We start from the raw sequence: 27258 nt of genomic DNA, 5'->3' as shown, positions 1-27258 counted from the left end.
ATGACATAAACAGGATCAAACTCTATGTTCTGGTCTGTAATCTTCTCTTGCATAAAAATATATCATAGATGCCATTCTGTTTCAATGAATATAGAGCTATTTGATTGTTGTAATAGTTGCAGTATATTCTACTGTATAATGTATTGAGCCAGTCTTCTGTTGATAAGCATTTAGGTTATTTCTAGTTTTGCACTATTTTAAAGTCACTGAGATGAATATATTTGTGGACAGATCTTTTCACACTTGTACAATTAACTCCTTAGGGTAAGTTCTTTTTTTTTTTTAATGTCTTTGTTTCCTATTCGTTCTTTTTTATAAATTTATTTATTTATTTGTTTTTATGTTTTGGCTGTGTTGGGTCTTCGTCGCTGTGCGCGGGCTTTCTCTAGTTGTGGCGAGAGGGGGCTACTCTTCGTTGCCGTGCACTGGATTCTCATTGCGGTGGCTTCTCTTGTTGCAGAGCACCGGCTCTAGGCGCGCAGGCTTCAGTAGTTGTGGCTCGCAGGCTCTAGAGTGCAGGCTCAGTAGTTGTGGCGCACGGGCTTAGCTGCTCCGCGGCATGTGGGATCTTCCCAGGCCAGGGCTCGAACCCGTATCCCCTGCATCGGCAGGCGGATTCTTAACCACTGTGCCACCAGGGAAGTCCTTAGGGTAAGTTCTTAGAAATGGAAGAATTGGATCGAAAAAATAAACATTTTACATTTGGGTACACATTGGCAAACTACCTTCTCAAAAGCTTGTACCACTCTATATTCTTACCCAAAGAGGGTATCATCAGTCTTTTACCATTTGCTTAAGTGAAAGGTCTCTTTCTTCAAAGGCAAAACAACAACAAAACCCCTAATTCTTCAGACCAGTTTCTCTGTGTGTGTGTGTGATTATGAAAGTCTAGGTAAACCTTCTATACAAGTGTGATTGTATGTCTATATGTGTCCTGTATATAATCACTACCTCAGAAGCTGATGGCCTACCTGAAAATTCTCTACCACATCCTCCCCTGCCACCTCAGTACAGGGATGAGGTCTATTTCAGCCACCCTGGCCCCAAGGATATTCACCCATTGTCAGTCTTGCCATTTTCTCTGAAGTCTCCTGGCCAAGGTTGTTAGGGAGAGGGTAGGAGGGAGGCTAGACTGGGTTTGCCCATGGTGGGACTTCAAGTGTTAATCCAGACTCTCCTCAGAAGGTGCCCCTGACACCACAGCTGAGGAGCGTAAGACTGGGGGTCTCCAGCTCCGTGTGGTGGAAACAATGAACAGGTCATCCCAAATCAATAAGTCTGAGTCGGCCGTAGGTCACTCTAGAGGGCCCCATAGGGTAGGAAAGGGGGAGGACGATGCGGCGCAGCCTCTTCCTGCACGTGGTGCCTACTTCACAGATCTCTCCACCACCCCTCTCTGCTTATCAGCCCACGGTCAGTCCCCCCTCACATATATCACCTCTGCACTCACACATTCACATATAATCCACAACCCATATACTTCCCTTACAACCGTGCTCACATTCTCACAAAATTTGAATATATTAATTTTCATACTATTACACACACATCCTTGCATACAATACATTCATAGAATTTGATGCTTACACACACCCACTTACATAAACATACCCAGTCACCCAACATTCACTCCTACACAGTCTCACACTGTCATACTTTGTCCTAAGGAAGTGTAGTCACAAGTCCCTCCTAGTCATTGCCATTTATATTATTGCAACCACAACTCCATACCCTATAGCCCCACCCAACATTCCCCTTTCATACACTCTCAGAGTCCCACAGAATTCACAGTCATATTTTCTAATCTTATTCAAGTCTCCTGAACACATAGTTACCAGTCTTATAATGTCATAGCTCATCCAGTCTACCCACCTTATTTTACAGGTGGGTTAACTGAGACTCTGAGAATAAAAACTTGACTAAGGTCACACAATTAGTTAATGGCAAATCTAGGCTGTCAATTCCAATCTCATGACTCCCACCCTAGTGCTCTTTCTCCTATGCCAAAGCCCATCCCTGTTAGTCTCCCTTCCAACCCCCTATGCCAATCCCCCACACTGACTCTCAGAGACATTCAAATAAAACAGACAGCTCTTGAAGAGGCAGGCAGCCAGGTGAATGGAGCTTGTGTGAATCTGGAATACAAAGAAGCCTGAATTGGAATATCAAAGACCTTACGGAGTGCTGACAGGGTTCAGAGAGGATGTATGTAAAGCACCTAGCACAGAGGAATAACTGCTAACAATTTTTGGGCACTTACTATGTGCTAGGCACTATACCAAGCACTTTATACATTATCTCACTTAATTTTTACAATCTTTTTAAGTATGATTATCTCCCTATCACAGAAAAGGGAAGTGAGGCCTGGAGAGGTTAAGTTATTTGCCCAAGGTCACTCAGCTAGTGGGGTTTTTTTTGGGGGGTGCCAGGAGGCATGCAGGATCTTAGTTCCCCGACCAGGGATCGAACCTGTGCCCCCTGCACTGGAAGCAGGGAGTCTTAACCAGTGGACCGCCAGGGAAGTCCCAGCTAGTGGGTTTTGAGATCAAGATTATACCCTGCTCTGACGCCAAGTCTGGTTTTCATTAATTATACTGCACTTCTTCCTTTGATAACAAAGGTCATTCTTTATTGAATTCTTATTCTGTCCCAGATGCTGTGCTATATATACATAGTTTCTACATATCTTTATAGATAAGGAGACTGGGGCTTGGCAGGTGATCAAGATGGTTTTATCATTATGGAGAGAAAGATTCCAGCTTCCAAATCAAATTTAGATCTATTTTGTCACCAGGTAAATTCTTCAGATCATGTACATCTTTAGTGGACCTGATCATTCCCATTGATTAGTTCATTTCAAATCAGCCTTCTTTTCTCACTGATCTGTAATTCCCTGTATCTCCCACCCCAGGGCATCACAGGAAGAGGGGCCCTGCTGTGACTACATACACAGTTCCTTACTTCCACCCTAGATGAAGTCATACTCAGGCACAAGTCTTACATACACTAATAAGGCAACTGTGGTTTAAGCAATTACCAAGAACATTAGGGAGTGGAGTGAAAATACCTGGGTTCCAGTTCCACCCCTTACTAACTGTAAGACCACAGGAAAATTACTTTCTCTACCTCAGTTTCTTGCACCTGCAGTACTGGAATAGCAATTCCTCCCTCCGAGGATTGTTCTGAGTTTAAAGTGCTACAAGATATTATTATAGAAAATCTGGCATACAGTTGGCACTCAAAATTTGCCACACAGAGATCTCACACACAGAAATACAATACTAGCACTTGTATCAACCCAAGCAGAGACGGTCACACAGACCTGTAGACAGGTCCATATAACACACCAAGCTGTAGACATGCTCAGATCTGCTGGTGGTGAGCTGTCAGAGTGGTTGAGAGAAGGAGCTCTTAAGTAACCTTGGGCAGGTCACTCAACAGCTCTTTTTAAGAAAAAGTTTAAAAGTTAGCGAGTTTTTTTTCCCTCTCTCCCCTCCCAAGAGTTAAAAAAAAAAAACAAACAAAAAACTGCAATGTCATTATCATATCAAAGAAAATTGGCAATAATTCTCTAAATCATCAAATACCCAGTCCATATTCAAATATTTCATCTTTTTTTTTAACATTTGTTTTGTTCAAATAAGGAACCAAACAAGGTCTACCCACAATGTATGTGATTGTTATCTCTCTCTCCCTTCTCTTTGAAGAACCTCAGTCATTTGTCCAGAAGAACATCCCATGTTAAGAAAAAATTTTCAAGTTTTTAAAACTTATTTTTAATGCACAAGTATTACATGAACATATTCTTGGTTATGAAAAGAAGAAAACAGAAGAAATCAGACACGGCAGATAAAGCGAAATTCTCCCCTAACCATCCCCAATTCCAGCTCTTTAACCTGTGGAAATCTCGGTTTTCTCCTCGTTGAAATGGGAAAATCTCTCTTTTTAAGGTTGCTGTGAGTATTAAATTATACAGAGCTTGGAAGCGCTTAGATCAGTGCCTGGTTCACGGTAATCGTTCAATAAAAGTCGCCCGTAATGATTTTTAGTCATTGTTATCATCCCGGCAAACGCAGAAGACCCACCCAGCCCTGCGCGCGATCAGCACCCTGGACAGAGGTGGCGGCGGCCGGCGCCCTTCCAGCGCAGGCTCTGCTCCGGCTTGCGAGAGGATCTGTAAATAAAGCCGCCTGGCTTCCGGCCGGCCCCGCGCAGCCGCTGAAGGGGAAAGAAATCCGGGATCTTCCGAGCCGCCTGCTTCGGCAACGCGTCTGGCAGAGACAATTACCCGGATACGCTCGGGCTGGCCTCCCCGAGGCCCCGGGTCATTTCAGACCTGGGCCCCTGTCCTTGAGCAGGAAGCAGGGCCGGGCGGGGGCTAGAACCGGCGACTCCGTCTCCCGGGTTGCAGAATAGCCACGGGGGGAGGACCACGGAAATCGCCAGGGGAGGCCCCTAGGAGATCTCTGCCCCCAACACGGCCCCCAGCAGGCGCCCACCCCAACCCCCGTCGTCCTCGGGAGTTCGGGGGGGGGCGGTGTGCTGGGATGGGGACAGCGACCTCCGGAAGCCCGCCCAGGGCACAATTAGCAGGGAGCGGAGACGCCCGCGAAGGCTGATTTAATTAGGTGACACGGTGCCAGGCAGGGATGCGGGGGGGAGGGGAGAGTAGGGTCAAAACATTTTGTAAAAATCTGTTTCACAAACGCTGCTGCTCCCCTCGGGGCAGAGGGAGATTACGGAGTCTTTGGTGTCGATCAAGGCTGGGAAGAGGAGGCCAGGAGCGTGGGGCATTTCCTCCTCCTCAGACTTTCTCTTTTGTCCAGCCCGCAGAACAGTCCCAGGAGACAACAGCTCCGCCGGGTTGTGGGGTGACCGGGGTGGGGGGGAATGACTTGAGAAGGAGGCCCCTATAAGGGGGAATGAAGTGCTGTCGGTCTAATGCAGCCCCCCCATATTCACATGAGTAATATCAATAGTAGCTGCAGGAAGCCCCTACTATCCAAATAAAGCTATCATTTGCTGAGCAGGTACTCTGCCTTTACTAGCTGTCTGATCTGTTATTTATACTCTGTGCCTCAGTTTACTCATCTCTAAAACAGTAAAACCCTTCTGGAATTGATGTGAGGAGTAAAGGATTAAATATGTAATAGTAGCACTTAATAACTGATTGTTATTACTACTACTACTACTACTACTACTACTACTACTACTACTACTACTACTACTGCCATTTTATTACTATTAGGTGCCAGGCTAGTTGCTTGACATCCTTTGTCCTTAATCCTGGCCACAACTGTATGCCGTAGATATGATTATCCTCATTTTACAGATGCGGAAACTGAGACTCAGTGTTTAAGTAACTTGCTATGTCACTGACCTGATCAGGGGCAGATCTAGGAATTGAAGAACTCAGGACTGTGGTATTAAAGCCTGTACTTTTTCACCATCCTGCTGCTGAGCTGCCTCAGTCCCCCACCTGTGACCTTTTATCTCAATTGATCTCATTGGACCCACCGATATAGCCGTGCATGCCTTGCCACACCCTGCTTGGCCCAACCAAGCCCACATCAGGTGTCCACACATTTGTGTGGTGATGAGTAAAAGGAAGCATACAGCGCACGCACACACACTCACACACATGCACATGTCACCAGAGACAGTCATACATGATCACCCTCCCACAGAAAGATGCTCCCACACTCACATCACTCAGAAGTAAAGCAACCCTCACACAGGTGCCTACCTGGCCTTGGTCACATACAGAGCACCCCATCACAAGAGAAAAGGGATTATTGTCTAGAGAAATAGTTACCCCCAGAATCACAGGAGAGATAAAGTAATGTACAAATATACCAATAAGCAAAGTATGTAACACTTTCACATACAAATAAACCAAGGTAGCAAGACATGAACAATTACACACATCATCACATACACAGGAAGATAGTTTTTTGCAAGACACCATTTACAGAAATACACACAGAGATACAGAGTTACAACACACCCACTACCACACACAGTCACACCATCTATGGAGAGGTATAGCTATACACCCACTATAACATACACAGTACACTTGAGAGATGTAGCCAGACATAGTACAACACAGAATGAAAATCAGTCAAAACCCAGTTCATATACACACACTCCTCAGACACACCTACACAGATCAGTGGTGACAGGGAACCATAATCTCACAGGCACACACACACACATGCTCACAAACACAAACACAGAGTCTCTTCCCAAACCCTCTGGGAAGCTGGCTTCAACCCAAGAGTTTCCTGCCTCCTGAAGTCTTCAGGGCATGGAGGTCAACTGACTCCCTTTCTCTCCCTTCTCCCAGCTGAGAGCCCAGGGCAGCAGGGACAAAGTCCTCCAGCACACAAGGGGAGGGGGCCCCTGGACAGACAGTCTTGAAGACACTTTGTCCAGCACCATATCCATTCCAAGCTGGGGACAACCACTGGGACTTGGGGGCAGTTCTTCCATCTCCTAAATTCACTCCCACCACCATCCCAGCCTCATGCCCCAGCATTAGCTTTTGGGAAAGAGCAAATGGATTCATCAGCGACCTCCTTCCCTGGGGAACAAGGGCTCTCTCCTCAAACCTCTTCCCCACCTGTTGTCACCTACCTGTGCAGGTGCTCTGTCTCAGCAGCTCAGAGCTCCAGCCTGGGCAAGGTCCCGAAGGCAAGTGGGTGGAGCCAGGTTCCATCCTCTGCAACCCCCAGTTCTAGTTCCCTCTGCAGCTGCCCCCTCCAGCTCCAGGCCCCCTGGGCAGCCCCCTCCTCCCTGCCGCCTGCTCGCCCAGTGCTGCATCTCTCCTCTGAAAACCAGACTAGGGACTGGGGGGAGGGGGGAAGATCCCAAGAGAGGAAGTGGCATCTGACGGCCCCAGCACCAAACCTGGGGGGCTGCAGGGGGGAGGGAGGAGCAGGGAGGCTTCTCATTGTGTGAGGGAAATTTTATTTTTAACAGATGCTAAGGCAGATGGCGCAGAATTAACAGAAAATGGGAGAGGAAAGAGAGGAAGAACATTACTGACTCCGGAGAGAGTGGACATTAAAAAAATAAAGAATAAGGGAATGAAAACAAGTTTAAGTGCTCTCTCCGGGGGTGGGGGCAGGCGGGGAGCTGAGAGGCAGAGAGGGATGGAGCAGCGTGGTGATAACCAGAGGCGTGAAATTACAAAAGTAAAATTTGTGGGACTCGGGAGGGGCTGAGAAGGCCCCAGTTTCATTGCAAAACTCACTCAGAAATTACTGATGTGATGTTTGAGTTTTATCATTAATAATAATCGAGAGGGGAGAAGAAGACAAAAGGACTCGTGGGCTTGGGGTGGGGGGTGGTTTGAGGCACCAGGAGAGAAGGTGCTTGAGCCATGGGGGAGGGGCGAGAGAAGAGTCATCTCTGTGACAGAAAAAGGAAGGGAAGAGAGAAAAACCCAGGGGGATACAGCAAAAACAGACAAATGGAGAGACAGAGGCAGAATAAAAGGAAAGGAAGGAGAGGAAGCAAGGAGGAAAGGGAGAAAGAAGGGAAGCTGTAGAAGGGATCAAACAGGAGGGGCTGGGGCAGAAAACGGTTGACAGGAGATGCAGAGACACAGCGATTGAGACAAAGAGACAAAAAAGAAGAGAGACAGAGAGGGGAAGAGGGAGCCAGAGAAACAGCATCAGAAACATGAACACACTAGTGGGCAAAGAAAGTAGCTCCAAAGATGAGGGAGTCATGGTCAAAGTGACCAAAAGCAGGGGACCAAAAGAAACAGGAGGGAGAGACAGAGACAAAAGAGCAGAGGTCCAGACAGATAGAGAAATGCAGGAAGAAAGAGAAACAGGCAGGAAGAGTGAAAGAGAAGGAAGTAGGGAGAGAACAAAAACTAAGACAGACTTTGAAAGAGACACAGAAAGAGTTGGAGAGACAGAAACAGACCCACACGATCAGGATGAGAAAGAGGTGAGATGGAGAAAGGGAGAAAGAAAAACTGAGCCAGAGGCAGAGAGAGACAGAGACACAGAGAGGCTGTCAGGGGAGACGACAGAGAGGGCAGGAAGGGAGGAAGGGATGGGAGACAAAGAGGAATGGCCGTTTATCTCTCCTCCCAAATTAATTGAGGCTACATCAGCCTGAGCCACTAAAACGGAGCGATTATGAATGGGTTAGTCACAGGTGGAGTTAAAGGCCTTCAGAGGGATATTAGCCAAAATTGAGTGGCTTTTAATTTCTTTCTAACGAGAGACTGTGGCTGGGGAACCAGGCACCGCCTCCACTCAGCTCCATTGCTAAACACAGCGCGGGGGTGGCCCGGGCCACTCGCCACCTGACCTGTGTGGCACAGGCAGCCAAGTGGAAATGGCCATGCCTGAAACATGCCCAAACATGCTTGCAACATGCCTGCAACATTCCTGTGACATGGGACACAATGGTGGGTAGCCCAGTGGAGGGCCGGTAGAGAGGGTGAGGAGGGGTCACAGTCCTTGAAAGTGGCCAGGCCAGGGAGAGTGGGGCAGGGCTGAGCAGTCTGGGATGCAGGGGAGGGCAGGAGGGGCAAGTAGATACTGCATTGAAAAGTCTTACTGTTGCCACAGGGTTCTCCAGTGATCCCGGACCCCACTTTGAGGAAGAAACGTGGTCCAGGACTGCTTTTCTCCATTGTGGAGAAACCAAGGCTCCGAGATTAAAAAGAACTATTGCTATTTTACACCTGAGTGACAGCGATGACCTGAACCCTAGGAGAGGAATGGTGAGGTGGAGAGAGCACTGAAACCTGAGTCCAGAGACCTGAATGTGAGTCTCAACTCCCTTCCTAATTCCTGGCAGAACCCTGAACATCACCCCTCTGGCTGGGCCTCAGTTTCCTCATCAATAAAATGAGAGAGCTGAAGTCTCATATCCCTTCCAGCTCCAATATGCGATGATGCTATGTAGGCGGACTTCCTGTCTGAGGTTTTATCTAGGGGGTCTCTGCTGCTGTGCTTGGGACGCATGGGATAGGGTGTGTGACCCAGCGAGCATTTGTGACCATAAAGTATGTGAACTGAATTTAGGGTCCCTGGCCCAGCACAGTCCAAGTCAGCAAGTACAGTGAGTTTCAAGCCATGGGCGAGCAGATTGATGCATGCCTGGATGGTGAGGGCTAAAGGAGGCCAGAGAAGAAGGCAGATTGGTATGGCCTGGGGAGGCCTAGCAATGGGGTGGCTTGAGGGGGAGCCATGAATGATGGATAGAACTGAAGGGTAGAGGACGCTCCTAGTGGGGACACCAGGAACAAAGATGCAGAGGTGCCACCCTCGCTCAGGTCAACCCTACATGAGTGTATGATGGCCAAGATGGAGGGGGACAGAGGGGAAATGGTGGGGTGGGCCATGGTCACTCAGGGCTCTGAGGCTTGAGTGGGAAGTTGGAACTCAATCCTGTAGGCACAGGGTGGAGGGCACATGGTGGGTTTCTGAGCAAGGGCAGGAGAGTGTTTTGGGATCTGGGGTATTTGGGGAAGGTCACTGTGGGACAGAATTGGGAGGAGAACATGGAGACGAGTGAGTAGGGAGGGGCTGATGTCATAGGGTGGGTGAACCGCAGTGAAGGGGAGCGAAAGAGACAGATAGGAAAGAGATGGCAGGACTTAGTAACTGACATGGTGAGGGAGCTGAGGATAGGACAGGAATAAACGATGGGGGTGTCAAGGCCAGCTCTTTGGAGAACATTGGTGCCAATAACAAGGAGGGCAACGTTGGGTAGGAGCTGAGACAGACACAAAGATGTTGGCTTCCATCCGACAGAGCAGAAAGAGGTGGAGGCGAGGCAGTGTGGTTCAGTGGAAAGTGCGTTCATCTACATATCTGTGATATCCAATATTTTGTTCTGTCTCGGCCACTAATTAACCATGAGACCTTGGACAAGACACTCCCCGTGTCTGGGCCTCAGTTTGTCCATCTCTAAGATGTGGGGGTTGGTCTGGGACTCTTTAAGTTTCCCTCTGTGTCAATGGTTCTGTGACTCAGACAAAGCCGGGACAAAGACTGACATGGGAACAGAGACAGGGACTGGAAGAGAGACTGGCCATAATCCTCGCTGCCCTCGGGTCCCCAGAGCCAACAGCTGCTCCCCCTCCCCCTCGCAACTCCATTAACACTCAATTAGAGGGCCTGATGGGCTCTAGCCAGGGAGCCCCTCCCCATCTCCTACGCATACAGTCCCGATTCCAGGGTTCCTCTGATGGGCCCGTGGGGAGAAGTCTTCACTCAAATTTATGACTAACTCCAGTGGCTGCCCTGCGGCCTCTCCTGCCTCCTCTCTTCTTCTTCCTCCCGGGGTGGAGCCCAGAGGGTTGGGTGCGGCTGGGTGAGGGGGGGCAGAGCCCACGCTGGAGCCCCCGACATGAAAGGGAGGAGGCCCTGGAGCAGAGGAAGTGGGAGGGGAGAAGTGAGGAAGAGCCGTGAGAGTGTGTGAGAGAGAAAAATGACAGGCCCTGAATATTGGGCGCCCTCACTTTAAATCAAGATAAAAGACTGAAGTGGAAAATGAGAGTCCAGAGAAACCCCGGACGGCTCGGGGCGCTAATGGAAACACATGGCTGCCGGCTGCGGGCTTGTCAGCTTCCCCCGGCGCTGCCATTCCCGTCTGATAATCCGGCCTGCCATAAAATTAGACTAGCAAATACCTCCTGACAAAGATGCATGTTTCTCTCTATTGTGCCATCATAAAAAAAACTCCGCTGGTGACTCGGGGAGCCGCAAACTTCAATTTAAATTTACAGTGCTGCGGAAGGAAAGTGATATGCACTCAAAAATTTTAATAACCTATTAAGTTACGACTTCAATTTCATTTTATGAATATTTTCCTTGGGGAGCACGGCTATCACAGAGAAAGATAGAAATTTAAAAAAGATAAATAGTGCCATTAATCTCCAACATTTCTCTTCCATTATCCTTGAAAATTAGGAGTTATTTTTGTTCAGATCTTCATGTAATTAGCTCCCTCCACTTGATTCACTAGCCAGAAAATGACCATGTTCAGAAAATTAAAAATTTGTCATTAAGTGGAATTTAACATAATATCATTTATCTTTATCTATTCCCCAGCTGACAGCAGGAAGCCTTGGCTGCCGTACCGGCTGGTGTGTCAGAGCGGGGAGGGACTGCTCAGGGAGAGACACTGGGAGAGACAGAGATAGCGATGCAGGGCGGGAGAGAAGGCCATCCAGGAGGTGGCCAGAGCGAGAGTGAGGAGGGAAGGGAAGGCCTCGGGAGCTGAGGTGTCAACCATCGTGGGGAAGCAGAGGTGGCTGAGGAGAAGGCGGAGGCTGCTGGTGTCAGCAGGGACTTGGGCGTGGGCCCGAGAGCAGGGCAGATGCAGGAGCTGGGGTTACGAGAGGAAAGCCAGAGGGGCACATCAGGGGAAGATTCTAAAAGAGGAAGGTGGCTGGTCAGTGGAGCTGGGGTAAAGAAGTGACTTGAGAGGGCAGAAACCCAGCAGAATTAAAGGAACTTCCAGAAAAGGGGGGCTGGAGGGGGGATGGGAAAGGCCGGGGATCACTGCCCTCCTCACCCCAGAGGGAACTAGACACCATGATCCTAACCATAGTCTGGCTTCAAGAGAAGACAGAGAGACAGAGACAGTCAGAGAGGAAGTGAGAAAGTGATGAGAGCCAAGAGGCGGAGATGGAGTGAGGCCCGAGTCAGAGAGACCAAGATGGAGAAGAGGAGACGTGGCAGACAGACTGACAGCAGGGCCAGGAAGGCTCCAGGTTAGAAGCCCCCAGACTGAGCCCTTGGATTTCTTCCCCTCAAGGGCTGTATGGATCCCTGTCCTACCCCCTCCTCTAAACAGCCCCCACCCTAGTCCCCCCCAAGTCAGAAATCATCCAATAAACCATTCAGACCTAGTCCTGGGTGGAGAGAGCTGTGGCCAGCCTGAGCCTGAGAGACAGAATTGGATAAAGGGATTAAACAGCGGCACATTAGTGAGAGATTTAGAGTGTAATAAACCCATTTCATAATAATATGTGCGTTGGGGCCAGCGATCCATCATCACAGGAGCCTGTCTGTGGTGGGGGGAGCACTGACCTGCAGGGAGGGGACCTGGATGAATGGCTAAGGATTTTTCTCAGGATCTCAGGATATGGACAAGGGGTGCAGCCTGGCCCCTGGGACCATGAGGGAGGCACCAGGATTCTGAAGGCACCTTTGGCTCAAATAGCCATAGAGATCAACCTGGGAGTTCAGCAGGGGAGCACGGGAAGAGGCCTGGGGCCTGAAGGACTTCCTTGTCCTCCCAGCCTAGACCCTTGGCAGTAGAGTAGAAGGATTCTCCTGTGGGGCTGGGGTGGGGGGACATCTCCAAACTGCAGCGTTCACAGCTCACGGACAGGACTCAACCAGAGGAAGATTCCCAAATAAGCCGCTTCTTCCATTCTGGTTTTGTCACTTATTGGCTGTCTGATCTTGGCAAGTGACTTCACCTCTCTGAGCCTCAGTTTCCCATCTGTCAAATGTAGATAATTAGGCCTACATCATAGGAGCGTTATGAGAGTCACCTGAGATAATGGGTTTGCAATTGTTCTATAAAGTAGAAAATCCTGGGGAAACATTTTATTATTCCTATGATTCCCCCTCATTTGGCTCTCCACCCACATGCTGCCTTGGGATGTCTTTCAGCTGGCTTAATGTCAAGGAGCGTTTCATCTCCCAGACGGGACTCTGAGCTTATTCAAGGACCAGTAAGAAATGATGTGCTGATTATATGACTGACTCTTTAATCTGACCTATTAATAGGGCAGAGAAAAACAGTCTCCTGCTGTTTATCTCCATTGAGGAAACCAGCATCAGGGATCAGAAAACAAACTTTTCCCTGGAAAAGGGATTGAGCAATAGGAATGGACCAGTTAGGCCTCAGCTGTCAGTCTGAAAATACTGCGGGGTGGGTGGGGAGTGGTAGTAGGAAGACCTGGAGATGCTGAGAGTGAACAAGGATGCCTTCCTAAGAGGAGAGAGGCCTGGGAGGGTGCCTTCCACCACTTCTTCCTTCCCTGACCCCTCAGCTCCCACTCACCAGGTCACTGTTGACCTCCTGATAAAAAAAAGTTCCAATGACTTATAGATTTGCAATCCAGCTCCATTATTTACTAGCTTGATAAATTACTTATTCAGTCTGAGCTTCAGTTTCATCACCTGTCAAATAGAAACGATAACAGTACATACCTCGTAGCACTGAGACAACTCAATGAGATAAAACAAGGAAAGAGTGTAGTACATGGTACACAGTAAGCATTTAATAAATAATGCCTGTGATTGTTTTTCCGTGCTTCTTCTTCTTGATCACGAATCCTCAAAAATCCAATAAATAATGGATTACGAGACATTAAATGATACACCATTGCTTCCAAAATGACTCAGAGCTCCTTCGCCAGGTTCTTGAGACCCCCATTGCTCAGAACCCAGATGCTCCATCTACCCCTCCCTCATGTGGAAGGATGTCATCTGATGGAGGGGTTTCCAATCTGAGATCCATGGAACCCTAAATTCTTTTGAGGTATTTAGAGGGTCCACAGAGTTTTGATTTGAGTTTTGTACAAAGACATACTCTTTGAAACCTCAATAAAAGTTCACATGTTCACAGAAATGTTATGAACTGAATTTTAACACATTAGGGGTTACCTTCATGATAACGTGTGTGCTAATTGACATGTTTTCCCCCAATGATTAAAAAGCTAAAATATGGGGCTTCCCTGGTGGCGCAGTGGTTAAGAAGCCGCCTGCCAATGCAGGGGACACGGGTTCGAGCCCTGGTCCAGGAAGATCTCATGTGCCACGGAGCAACTAAGCCCGTGCGCCACAACTACTGAGCCTGCGCTCTAGAGCCCGTGCTCCGCAACAAGAGAAGCCACCACAATGAGAAGCCCGTGCACTGCAATGAAGAGTAGCTCCTGCTCACTGCAACTAGAGAAAGCCCGTGTGCAGCAACAAAGACCCAACGCAGCCAAAAATAAATAAAAATAAAATAAATAAATTTTTTAAAAATAAAATAAAATAAAAAGCTAAAATGTGAGCCTTCATAATATGTGCTAGTAAAATACTGTCTTTCTCAGTTTTATCCATTGGGTTTGTGTGAAAAAGGGGAGGGGAAGTACTCTACTAAAAAGAAATGTTTCAAATCATTAATAAAGTGGAAAGAGTCACAAAGACCTAGGTCCCAGTCCCAAGTTTCTGAAGTACTTTGGGCCTCTGTTTCCTCATACATATGTGTATATACATGGACCACACAGGGTTGACAATGGGCTTAAATTTTTTTAAAAATGAGAAAGTGCCTGGCACTGTACTTGACAGAACTTTGGTAATATCAAAAATGAATGCTTATTGAGTACTAACTATACACTAGGCCCAGAGCTGAGAGTTTGCACTTACTACTGCATCTCATCCTTGCACCAGCCCTGTAAAGTAAGTTTTACCATTAACCTCATTTACAGATGAGGACCCTGAGGCTTGGGTCCTTTGGCTTAAATAATTTGCCAAAGGTCACAAAACCATAAGCTGTGGAATTGGGTTTTGAATCTAGGCAGCTGAATACTAGATCCTGCTCTTTTTTTTTTTCTTTTAACATACTTAGCACTCACTAGGTACCAGCCACTGTTTTAAGTCCTTTTACATGTTTTAATTCATAGAATCCTCACAATTACCATGGCAAATAGTATATCTCACAAGACTTGTACAATGTGACTTTCACAAGAGGTGGAGTCTATTTCCTCTCCCTTTGAATCTGGGCTGGCCATGTGATTTATTTGACCAATAGACTTTGACAGAAGTGACACCTTGTGACCTCTGGGCTTAGGCCTTAAGAAGTCTTGCAGCTTCCATAACTACCTCTTTGGAAGTCAGCTACCGTGTAAAGAAGTCTGAACTATCCTGCTAGAGAGGCCAGTGAAGGGAGGGAGGCCCTGCAGGATGAGAGGCCGCCTGGAGGAGAACTAAGGCTTTCCAGCCAATCGCCAGCATCAACCATCAGACATGTCAGTGAGGCCAACTTAGATGCTGTGATCCCAGCTGCGTTTCCAGATGAATGCAGCTGCAAGAGTGAACACAGCCAGCACCATGGAGAGCAGAAGAACCTCCCATCATGGAAAAAAATATTTTTTAAAATCATTGTTGTTTATAGCCACTAAGATCTGGGGTGGTTTGTCATATAGCAATAGATAGCTGAAACAAATAGGGTGTGTACTTCTGTTTCCTTATTTTACGAATGAGAAAAATGAGGCAGAGAGGGGTTAAATAAATCACTTAGGATTAAGCCACTAATGAGTGACAGAGCCAAGGCTTGAGATGAGGCACTCTGGCTCCAGAGACCACACGAATAACCACTAGGGTGTGATAAGCTGGAAAAGGGCCCCTCAAAGGAGTCCTCATTCTAATCCCTGGAACCTGTGAACATGTTACCTTACAGGGTAAAAGGGCCTTTACAGATGTTATTATGTTAATGGTCTTGCGATCAGGAGATTATCCTGGATTATCTGGGTGGGCCCAGTGTAATCACAAGGACCCCCATAAGAGGGAGGCGACAGGGTCAAAGTCAGAGAGAAAGGTGAGGGGAGGCAAGCGCATGAACCAAGGAATGAGGACAGCCTTTAGAAGCTGGAAAAGGCAAGAAAGGAGATTCTCCCCTAGAGCATCCAGGAGGAACCAGCTCTGTCAACACCTTGACATTAGCCCAGTGAGACCCATTTTGGACTTCTGACCTCCAGAACTGTAAGATAATAAAATGTGTTGTTTTAAGCCACTAAGTAGCATAGGAAACTAGTACAGGGGGCCTCTCCTATTTTAAGGGAGCTGGATCCCTCCCATAGGCTCCAGCCAGACCAGTCTCCTTATGGTCTCCTGTCATGTTTCATGCTTCTGTTCTTCTCTGGTTCTTGAATATCTCTTTTCTCCCCATCTATTTAATTCATTTCTTCCAGGAAGTCTTCTCTGACCATCCTGGATCACACTGCTGTGTCCTAACTCTATAGCACTTGATGTTTTGCACCTTCTCACTCAGCACTAATATCAGTGCTAATGTGTTGGCGAGCAGCCCAGTGACATTTTTACGAGTGTGAGTCATTGAGTCTGAGGACATAAGGCTGGAGAGGCCCTTAGAGAGTCTATCCCTTCATTTTACGGATGATGAAACTGAGACCTGAGGAAGGGAAGAAAGTCACTTATCCAAAGTCACATAGCCAGGGCTTAAAGACAGTCTTCTGACTTCAAATTCATAAGCTCATTCATTCAGCAAGTACTTATCAAGCCCTCATTATGGGCCCAGCACTGAGCTAGGTGCTGGGAATCACTGACAGTCATAAGCAGATAAGGTCTCTGCTCTCACAGGGGCCTCCGATTTGTGAGAGAGGTAAACATTTATGCAATAATCACACAGATATATAATCACCCACCACGATAAGTGCTAGGAAAGAAAGTTCCATAAAGTGAGCTGTGGAAGGGCAAAATACAGGGAACTATTTTAAACTGGAAAACCAGGGAAAGCTTCTCTGAAGAGGCAACCATCGATTGGGATGTGAATAATGGTGAGTAGAGTTAACTAAGGTCTTTCTAGGGGTAGAGGGAAGGAGAAAAGTGTTTTAAGCTGAAGAAATGGTGTGTGCAAAGGCCCTGGGGCAGGAGGGAGCAGAACAAGGGGGAAAAGAAGGCCAGGATGCCTGGAGAGTAAGAGTGACAGGGAGAGAGAGCTGAGGCTAGAGGAGTCCGTAGGGTCAGACCATAAGGGCCCAAGAGGCCACGGTGAGGTTTTGATCTTAATCCCAATGGCAATGGGAAGCCATAGGAAGACTTTAAGCAGAGCAGTGACATGATCAAATTCACATGATATTTGAATTTTATGGTGTTTTTCCCCTGCCAGGAACTTCCCTTATCTCTATAGACATGTTAGAGATCATCATTACAGGGAGTTTTATGCCACTCTCTATTCCACTCCATGCCTAGCCTTGTACGAAGCAGGTGCTCCATAAATATGCGTTGATTAACCTCTCAGCAGCATGTGACACTGCGGATCATTCCCTCCCCCTTGAAGTGTTCGTTCTTAGGCTTCTGTGCTGCTGCATGCTCCGGCTTCTCTCAATCCTCTGACCACTCCACCTTCCTACCATCCCATTTTAAGCATTTCTCACTGTTTCATCTTCATCCTCTTTCTTCTTTGTCCACACTCTCCCCCTTGGTCAGCCTGTGCCTCCCACAGTATCGATCTCTTCCTTCTGAGCAGAATTTAAGTTGCACAAGGGCTGGGACTTTGTCTGTCCTGTCACTGTTGCATCCGCAGGGCTTGGCACAGTGCCTGGCACCCAGCAGGCACCCAGAAAATTATTTGATGGGGGTATATACTGTACGATTCTCTTAATATGAAGCTCAAGAGCAGGCAGAATGAATCTATGGTGATTAATGTCAGAATAGTGGTTGCCTGTGGGGAGATAGTGACTGGGAAGGAGCACAAGGGAACTCGTAGGGGCTAGAAATCTTGATCTGAGTGGTGGTAGCACATGTATCTGCATACGTAAAAGCTCACTGAGCTGTAAGCTTAGGATTAATGTTCTTTATTGTATGTGTGGTATAGCTCAATAAAAAGTGAAAATTTGTTAATACCACCACTCTCCTGAGAGGGAATTCCTAATTTCTAACTGCTTTGTGTGTCCACCTAGATGTCCACCTCATGATATTCCCCAGCCTCCCAAATCAGCTCTCCTCCTGATTCCCATTCCTAGTGTTGTCAGCACTATGCTCCCAATTATTTCGTTTCCAAACCTCAGAGCCATCTTGTCCCCACACCACCTCTTCTTCTCTCCTGCCTCACCCAGCTTTCCAAGACACATAAACACAAGTGGTCCTGTGGTTATACAGAATTTTAAGATGGCCCCATGACTTTCACCCACTGGTGTTACTCCTGTGTTTACATTATAGGGCAAAAGGGAGATTAAGTGTGTGGGGGATGCTAATCTAATCACAGAGCTCTTTAAACTCAGAGAACTTTCTCTGGCTACTGGCAGAAGAGGAAGTCAGAGCTATTCAAAGCACAAGAACGATGCACTATTGCTGCCTTTGAAGATGGAGGGAATACATGCAAGGACTGGTGAGTGTTTTAGGAACTAAGAGTGAGTCCCAGCTAACAGCCAGTAAGAAAATAGGAACCTAAGTCTTACAACCACAAGGAACTGAATTTTGCCAACATGAATGAGCATGGAAGCAGATTCTTTCCCAGAGCCTCCAGATAAGAACCCAGACTAGCTGACTAGCCTTGTCAGAGCCCAAAAAAGAAACCAATCCAGCCCACTCAGACTTTGACCAATAGAACTATGAGATCTTAAAATGGTTGTCTTTTTAAGCCACTAAGTTTGCAGTAAATTGCTACAGCAGCAATAGAGAACTAATACCTATCTTAAATCCCATCTATTAATGGCAGCCTTTGTTGTCGTCCCTTCCTTCCCATTACTTTGGTCCCACTATGGCTCAGACTCTCTGACCTCACTGCTGCCTGACTGAAATATTAATCTCTGGGCCTCTCTCCCCAACCCATCCATCCAACTCACTGCCACCAGATTCCAAAGTCACAACCCTGATCACATCCTTCTTTTGCTCAAAAAGCTTCCACGACAGTGTAGCTTGTTGGTTACACTCTGAAAACCAGAATGCAGGGTATAAAGCCCAGCTCTGCCTCTAAGTAGCAGGTAACCCAGATCAAATTGCTTAACTTGGGAGTTAAATCCATAACTTGGGAGTGAGAGCACCATCCTCACAGGGTAGTTGCAAGGATTAAATGAGATATGCATGCGAAAAATAGTTATGCATGGCCCAGCAAAGGTAGGCACTCCACTCTATGAATCAAAGACTATCAAAGACTCCAGGTGGCCAACTGATTAAACTTTTCATCTTGGCCTTACATTCACACCCCATAGGCTACACACACACACACACAATCTCTCCAGCCTTTTCTCCCACTCCTCTTCTGTTAGTCCCATCCTTTTCCCTCCATCTTCATCACCACTCCCTTCCATCACATTATCACCTTCTATTCTGAGTGGTCTCCTCATATTCACAGACCTCCATTCTCTGCAGTCAGCAGGGACTGCTGAAAACACAAGCCTGACCATTTCACTTGTAGGTTTAAATCCTTCCATGGCTCCTCATTGCTCTCAATATAAAGTCTAAAATTCTTCCCACAACCGGGAAGGCCCTGGACAGCCTGGCCTGCCAACATCTCCAGGCCCCTTCCCTTGCTTTCTGTACCTGTCCCTCATACTCACCAGGCTCCTGCTAACCCTGGGCCACCCACCTCTTGCTGTTCCCTCTTCTTGGAACATTCTTCTCTTCCCTCTTTGCCTAGTTGACACCTATTTGTCCTTCCAATCCATAATTCAGTGGGAACTTCCTCTACAAAGCCTTCCCTGACCTCTCTGGTGAGTCCAAACCTCTCTAGTAGAAGCTGCAAAGGCCTGCTCTTTTGCAGACCTTCTCATTAAAAAAAAAAAAAAAAAAAGAGGTAACATAACTCTTCGCTGTACTTATTTCCACGCCACAAGGACTCGGGCTGTTTCTGTTTCTGATCACCATCATGTCCAAAGAGCAGAGCAGAGTGCCCAGTCCAGAATCTGGCCTCAGTAAATGCATGTTAAAGGAATGAATGAAAGAAACGAGTACAATCTGCTCAACTGGATTGCTTTTCCCACAGATGCTTTCTCGTCTCCATGCCTCTGCTCACTCATGTCACTACACTTGATATGCTTTCTGGCCAACTCTGTTTCCTATAAATCCAACCCACCCCTGGCAGACTCTGCCAAGTAATCTTGCCCAACATGTGAGCCTGCAGTGGCTTCCACCTCCATTCCTCCCCCTGCCCCACCACAAGCACCTAAGTTTGTATGACTTCTTTCTGATTGTGAAAATAATGTATGCACATTATAGACCTTTTAGATAATGTAGATAATGCAGAAAATATAAAAGAAAAAACTAAAAACATTTCAAATACCACTCCCCATGATAATTGCTACTTTTATTATAGAGTATGTCCATTCTTTTCCCATACATAATCATGGAAAATGTTTAAACCTCGCACAAATCAATCTCATTTTTTTAAAAAAGTTCAGACAAGTTCAAAAACTTGCTCAAGATCACACAGAAATGGTAAAAACAGAAGCAAGATGAGGAGACCAGCCTCCAGCCTCCCCTTGCTCTCACCATCCCTCCCAGCCCGTCTCCCTCTCCATCTTCTCCTACTCCTCTTATATCAGAGCTTACTCCCTTGAAACCCAAAGCCAAACTCCCTCTGACACCGTCCCTTTAATCCAGCAATTCCACTTGAAGGATAGTCACTTTGTACAGTGGTAGAAGACCAGTAACAAACTAAATGTACATCAATACTGGTTTAACAAGTAACAGTACATCTTCACAATGGGACACTATGCTGTTGTTCTAAAGAACAGGGGGGATCTTCATGTATTACTCTGGAATAATCTCTAAAATAATTTGTTAAATTAAAAAACTAAGATGTGGAACAATGTGTATAGTTTGCTATCATTTGTGAATATAGAAAATATTTCTACAATGTTTATGTACAATATTTCCACACACAAAAACGACACCAGTAGTTACTTCTGGAAAGGAGAATATAGGAATTGAAAGGTAAGAAGGGACATAATTTTCGCCTTATACCCACGTATAATGTTTATCTTTTTACCATACCCATGCCTTTAGTAAGTAAAAAAACAAAAACAAAAACAAAATTTTCCAGACTTTTTCTGATCATCCCCCGAGCCCATCTTCACTCTATTATGTGAAGGTGTGTGTGTACCTCCTGGGGACACAGGTGTGCCCTGCTCCCCTCTTCTGATGTGGACCTCCCAAATGAGGCTCACACATGGACCATTTTCAGAGATGGAAGACCTTGTCTCTTCCACCAGAAGAGCAGGAATCTGTAGTCACTTGAAGGCCAAGGACTTTCATTCTAGCCCTGGCTCTGCCATTCACTAACTGTGTAACCTTGGACAAGTCACTGGACCTCTCCGAGGGTAAGTTCTGTCTCCTCTATCAGCCAGGTGAAGAGTTCTCCATCAGCCCCCTAGCTTCCAGATTTTCAAACAGTCTGTCCCTTCTGCCTATAAAATACTGCTCCCTTCCCTGTCTTGGTAGCTCCTACCCATCCTCCAAGACAGCTTTCATATCACCCTAGAGGAAAACCTCCCTAATCTCTTAGTCAAGGAGATTAAACACTGTCACAAGCCCCATCACACTTGGTCAGCATGACTTGTTCAGTGTTTCCCTTCTCAGTTAGAGTACAAGCTCCCTGAGGACAGGAACCATGCTGTGCTTATCACACCCAGCCCAGTGCCTGCCACATGGTTCGGGCTCAGGAAATATTTGCTCTGAGAGTAAATGGACATTGCCCTTGTCCAGACCCTCCCCCCCAGATCCTACGTCCTGATAAGACTTTAGCAGCCTTCCCGGCCACTCCAGGAAGAGGGGTGTCAATGGGGATCAGATCACTCCATTGCCACCCTTCCCCTAAAGTCTCTCCGCCCACCTAGGGCATCAGAGCCTGAGCTCTTTCCCACCAGCACATCCACAGCCTCCTGTAGGAGCAAACTCCTGTAGGATCCAGCCTGTTTAGGCCTATCCTCCAGGGCAGGGCCCCACCTAGGCCAAGGCAAGGGCCCAGACCCATTCCCTGCCCCCAGCCCAGCCGGAGAACGCGGTGGCCCAGCCCAGCCTGGCGGGCCCGGCCCATCAATCGTGCTCCCAGGGGTACAAACCAATTTCTTTTGCTTTTCCGAGCCCGTCTCCCTGGCGGAGCCTGGAGGAGCCTTCAATCGCATTAATCCCAGCCTGGCGGCGGTGACGAAGACGGATTTCTCCACCAAACGATCCATTTGTATCTCTCGTGCACTCACTTGGTTTTTTTTCTGTGCGGATGTTCAAAATATCATGAAAAAGGCGTTAGTCGGCTAGCTGTGGTGTAGCGAAATAATAGAGTGATCCGGCAATGCGCTCCTGACCTTGCAGGACAGCTAATCCATCCGCACATCTATCTTAATTATTCCCGGTTACAAAAGAGAAACTCCACCATCCATTCATTCCAGGCTGGCAATTCCATTTTCCACCCCGACTCACGCCCCATCCTTTCTCCACCATTCCCCTAGCCATATAGGCCCATTCACCAGTGCTACAACAGACTCTCCCCATGGCAGCCCAGTCTAGCCAGGCCTGAGCCCAGCCGGTGGCAGCCCAGCCCCTAGCCGGCTGCTCCATGAGATCAGAAGAGAGGCACTGTGGCTCCCTTCCCCAGAACTCTGACACCCCTCCATTGGAGGAAGGCTAGCTACCAACCGGATTGAGGCACAGCCAGGACACACACACACACACACACACACACACACACACTGATACCCTCACAAAGGCAGCCATAGACTCAATCTCATCCAGACTCTGACATTCAGGCCACCTCTCACACAGACACCAGCAGACAAGCCCACCCCCTCCCCACCCCACCCCAGGCCATTTTAGCTCTCCTGCTACCCTGGCACAGACGCTGGGACAGATGCTAGGATGGGCATTTTGACTAAGGGCAAGCTCCATAGAGGATGTCTTGGTCTGTCTGTCTCCCACCCCCAAAGCCAAAGACCCCACCCACTATATCATCTCAGTCTACTCATTACAATGCAATACAACCTGGGCAGCTGGAGGAGCAAGGTGTAGTATGAGAGAGGAAGAAAGCAAAAGGGGAGGAGTGAGGAGAAAGAGTTTGAGCAGAGATCCTGCAAGTGGGACAGAAAGGAAGAAGGGAAGGGAGTTTGGGGTGGTGTCATGAGAAGGTCATTGAAATGGTATGTGGTTTGTGTAACACAATTTGAGCTAATGGTACCAGATTCACTTTGGGGATGCCTGCGCCAGTCTCTAAAGCCTTTTCTAATTCCACTCCTTAATGTACAATTTTCAGATCCCTCATTCTAATGATTTTAATGCAATCAGCAAAACTAGGCATGTAATTGTCTTGGCTCTGTGTTTGGCTATGGTAGCTCCTGGGAACCCTGGCTCCCAGTTCCCATGCCCTCCTCCGCCAGTCCTTCCCTCCCTTCCCTTTCACCCCTCCCTTCAGCCTCAGTCAACAAGTCCTAATGAGACTTCTTCAGCTCTCGGGGCTGTGAGAGAAACAGAAGGAGTTTCAGTCCCCGGCCTCATGAAGCCCAGATCCGACTGAGGAAAGGCCACAGGGCATCTAGGCCAGAACTGGGCAATGGGGACTGTCTGCTGGCCCAGCCTGGCTAGACTGGTGGGGTTAGAGAAGGAGGAAGGCTTCCTGGAATAGCTCCGTGGGCTCTCCCTCCCCTTCCCAGAAGCAGCAGGCAGCCTGGGCTGGGCCTGGGGGGCGGTGTGCAGGGGAAGGACCATTTGTCCTGAGACAATGGCAGAGAAGGGGTCTCCAAGCGCTGTTGAGAGCCAATTTGTAGTGGTGACGGCCGAGGTTGCTCCAAAGGCTGGGAACAGCTGGAGCTCTGGGTGACTGATGGCTGGGCCCAGGAGAGGGGCCATTGGTCTGGCAGACACAAAGGCCCCGATGGTGCGCTGGTGGGGCCCGTCAAAATCATTAAGTGCCGAAGATGGGAGCCCCAGACTTCAGATGGGACCAGTGAGTGGGGGGAAAGAGGTCAGGAGCCTGCCCCTCCCTCCCTGCAGCCCCTCCTTCACCCTCCATCCCTGCTTTGGAAACTCAGCCACCCACACCCCCATTATCATCTTATTTGCATAGACACCCCACCCCCAGCCTTCCAGGTCCCTGGTCTTACTCCGTTGAGAGTCCAGGTTCCAGTCCTATTTGAGCAGCTCTGGCTCTGGGGCCAACCTGGGCCTGGCTGAGCCTCCCCGATCCTCTTTGGGGGACTCGCCCACCCTCAGGCACTACATTCGCTAGCCAGTGGCCTCATCCACTTATCAGGGTACATGACATCCTTAATTCAACGCCAGGAAAGACCTCCCTCCATTCCAAAGGGAAGAAGCCGAGGCCCTGGGTGGTGACTTCTCTCGCTTCTCTCTCCACGTGGGAAATGCTTCCCCCACTCGACCTTCCCCAAGGGGGAGGGAGGGGCAGTGACACTCGAGAAACCCGTCCCCTCCCCATCCTCCAGCCCCGCCCCCGCTCTGCGGCGCTCCCGGCAGGGGAGGGAAGCAGTGACCCGGCCAGGTGGTGATGATGCGGCCGGCCGCGCTGGTCACTCTTGGCCGCTCCCCGCGCGCAGCCCGACCCCCCTCGCATGGGTCACGGCGCCGGCAAAACTCCCTGACACAGAAACGCCTCGGGGCCTGCGCGTGTCGGGAACAATCCTCCGCCTGATGGGAAGCGACAGCCCGGCTCCGCCTCCCTCCGCTCCCTTCCCTCCCGCGGCTCCTCCCCTGCGCCTCGCTCACCCGCCCGCTGCGGGCCCAGCACTGTCCGGCGGGGAGCCCAGCAGGTGCCCCCGGCCCCCTCACCCCAGCCAGACAAGTCGTCACCCAGCCCTCCCGTGCGTCCTGGGGTGGGGAAAAGGGAGGAGGAGCAGCGTTTCCCTCGCTGCGGCCTCAGACCCGGGGTGAGGGGAATGGGGACCAGAGGGGCCCGGGAGAGGCACATGGCAGGGGCCAAGCAGGCAGCCGAACAGTTTGCATTGCACGACCCCACTTCTGCTTTCACCATGTTCACATAAAGACTGGAAAGAAATACACCAACTTGTAGAGGGGGTCTCCCTGGGTGTAAATTGACAGGTGGGTTTTCCTTTCTTTTTCCTTATCTATATCTCCTGAGTTTCCTTTGTCTTTGTGTGTGTTTGCAATAAATATATCATGTGTGACACTCTCCCCCCAGGGTTATAACAGCCACCCCAGGGCAGAGGGGTTGTTAGAGGGAAGCTCTGTCCCAGACCCCAGGCCCTGGCACTGATTCAGCCACAGGGAGGGAGGCTAGTGCACTCTGGAAGGGCTGTGGGTGAATGACCCCTCACTGGGGGTCCTGCCCCTCCTCCCACTTTCCCTGCAGAGGCTGGGGGTATGTGGGGAGGGGCTCTGGCTTCGGGAGAAAGGCCCAGAGGTACAAAAGTAGTCTCTCAGCATTTCCTCACACATGGACACTCAAGGACACTCAGGGGTACGCTGACATGCTGGCACACACCCACACACACTCACACATGCATTCACACACCTATAAACATATCCTTGCAGTCATGGCCACACACCCAAGAATGCACTCACGCACAGGTAGGCGCTCACGGGAGCACTTGTGGCCCTGCTGTACTCACACACTCAGCCTGCCCCTCACAGTCCCTGCCAAACACCACCCAGTCATGGCCTCCTGCTCACATCCTTCCTCCAGCTCAGACCCTTCAGGGAGTGAAGGCCTCATTCACTTCAAACGCCCTCATTCATCCTTCTCCAGTTGTTTTGCTGCTTACCTCAGCCCAACCTTCTCCCCACCATCGGGCTCTCCTCTCCCTCTCCGATAAGCTCTTACTTCTTGGTGCTGAGCTACAAGGCCCCTCCTGCCTTCCACCTATGAAATGATGACCTGCCCAGCCCCACCACAGAGCCTTCCTCCTCCTCCACTCCTACTCCTCCCACCTCACTCCTACCCATCCTTTGTGGCCTAGCCTGGGGCCCAGATTCCCCGGAAGCCTCCCCTCCTGAAGACTGGCTCCCCCTGGGACTCCTATCCCCTGACTTTACCCCTCACTCAGGTGACATTCCTTTTGCGCCTTCACTTTGATTCTCTCTTCATGGTTGTGAATCCTGTGAGCTCCTACAAAACAGGGGCAGATCCTGACTTCGTCTTGCATTCCCCTTACCCCACACACCTGCCTAGCAGTCCCTCAGCCGTATTCCTTGATGAACGAATGAATGAGTTAAAGGATGTTTGTGAACATGGCTTGTCTTGGTGTTGAGTGTGACCGTGTGTGAATGAAGAGGAGGTGGGAGCAGAGGCAGCTACCTGGGGTAAGTGCCACTGCCTGATCCCTCTGCTTAAGTACGAACAACCACTGCACTCCTCCCAACTACCCTACCTGGGAGGTGTCCATTTTATAAAGAATCAGAGGCTCAAAGAGGTTACATTATTTCCGAAAGGTCACAAGGCTGGGAGTGGCAGACTCTAAGGCCAAGGATACTAGCTGCACCTACCTCCTTCCTCATGGCCCAGGCTGGTGCAGTGGCAGGGGGTGGAGCTGCTTTCTGATAACCATGCTGCCCCACCCAACCTCTCCAGAATGAGGGGGCCTCTGGTCCCCTCTCCACCATGGGCCCTAAGTCTATCTCCTTCTTCCCAAGCCCTTTCTTCGGTCCTAATTCCCCTTTCTGCCCTCTCTGTTATATAATCTCTGCCCAAGATAACCATCTCCTCAGTGTTCCTTGAACACATTTCCAGGAGCAAGAAAACAAGGACTACAGTCTTGGTTCCATCACTGACTAGCTTGTGGCCTTGAGCAAATCACTAGTCACAAATTTACTCTGGCTTGGTTTTCCCCGAGTGTGTGGAGTGGGATGGGGCTTGTGTAGGTGCTGTCTCAGGTTCCCTGCAGTGTCCGCAATCTGGGCTCCAGTCCCTGGGGACAGGAGGGCAAGAACCAGCCAGCATCTTACCCACCCTGGTCCACCCCCAGGCCCCCAGAGGGGTTTGGGCTGAAAGAGGGCTGGAAAATGCTGTGAATTAATTACCATCAGACCTCCGGCCGCTGTTCATCTCTGTAAACAAACATTTTAATATGCAGTAATTAATTACATCTGCCACACCGACACTCCTCTCGTTCATCCTTCTTCAGCTTTTCTTCTGCTCACCCTGAACCAACCTCCTCCTCCCAGCTGGGGCCTGAGAACCCAGGCAGGGCCCCCTCCCACCATCTCCCCAGCCTTCTCCCCCCACCATCTCCCCAGCCTTCTCCCCCCACCACCAGATGCAGGTGCTCACATCTGCCCTCCTACTCTGCAGCTTTTGTTCCTTTTTCTATTTCTCTAATACCTGTCTGTCTTTCTGACAGCCCTTTGTCTCTAGTTCTCTCTGCCTGGATTTCCCTCCTCAACAAAGTTTAATGCCAGGGACACATTCTGGGAGAGAGAGGAAAATGAGGAAGTCAGTGGATCTGCCCCTGGTGCCTCAGCACATGAGCACACGTTTCAAATCCTTGGTGGTCCAGGACCAGGCTGATTTACAGGGATTATCCAAAAGCCAAAACAGACCCTGTTCCAGAAGTAGCCCTCCTGGCCCTAAGAG

General features: G+C 48.9%; 1 protein-coding gene across 1 annotated transcript in view; it reads right to left on the bottom strand.

Annotated features, from left to right (window-relative positions):
• Nucleotides 1–340: 340 nt before the first annotated feature.
• LOC133091031 (uncharacterized) overlaps nucleotides 341–27258 on the bottom strand; it is a 53044-nt gene continuing 26126 nt past the window's right edge. Inside the window, exons 3-4 of the mRNA XM_061189842.1 lie at nucleotides 21785–21934; nucleotides 341–658 (exon numbers count right to left, since the gene is read on the bottom strand). Coding sequence (XP_061045825.1) covers nucleotides 522–658; nucleotides 21785–21934 — 287 coding nt within the window. The 3' untranslated portion in view covers nucleotides 341–521. The remainder of the gene's footprint in view (nucleotides 659–21784; nucleotides 21935–27258) is intronic.

Source organism: Eubalaena glacialis, chromosome 1 (genome assembly GCF_028564815.1).
Source record: "Eubalaena glacialis isolate mEubGla1 chromosome 1, mEubGla1.1.hap2.+ XY, whole genome shotgun sequence".
Taxonomy (NCBI): domain Eukaryota; kingdom Metazoa; phylum Chordata; class Mammalia; order Artiodactyla; family Balaenidae; genus Eubalaena; species Eubalaena glacialis.
This window is presented reverse-complemented; position numbering and strand designations above follow the sequence as displayed.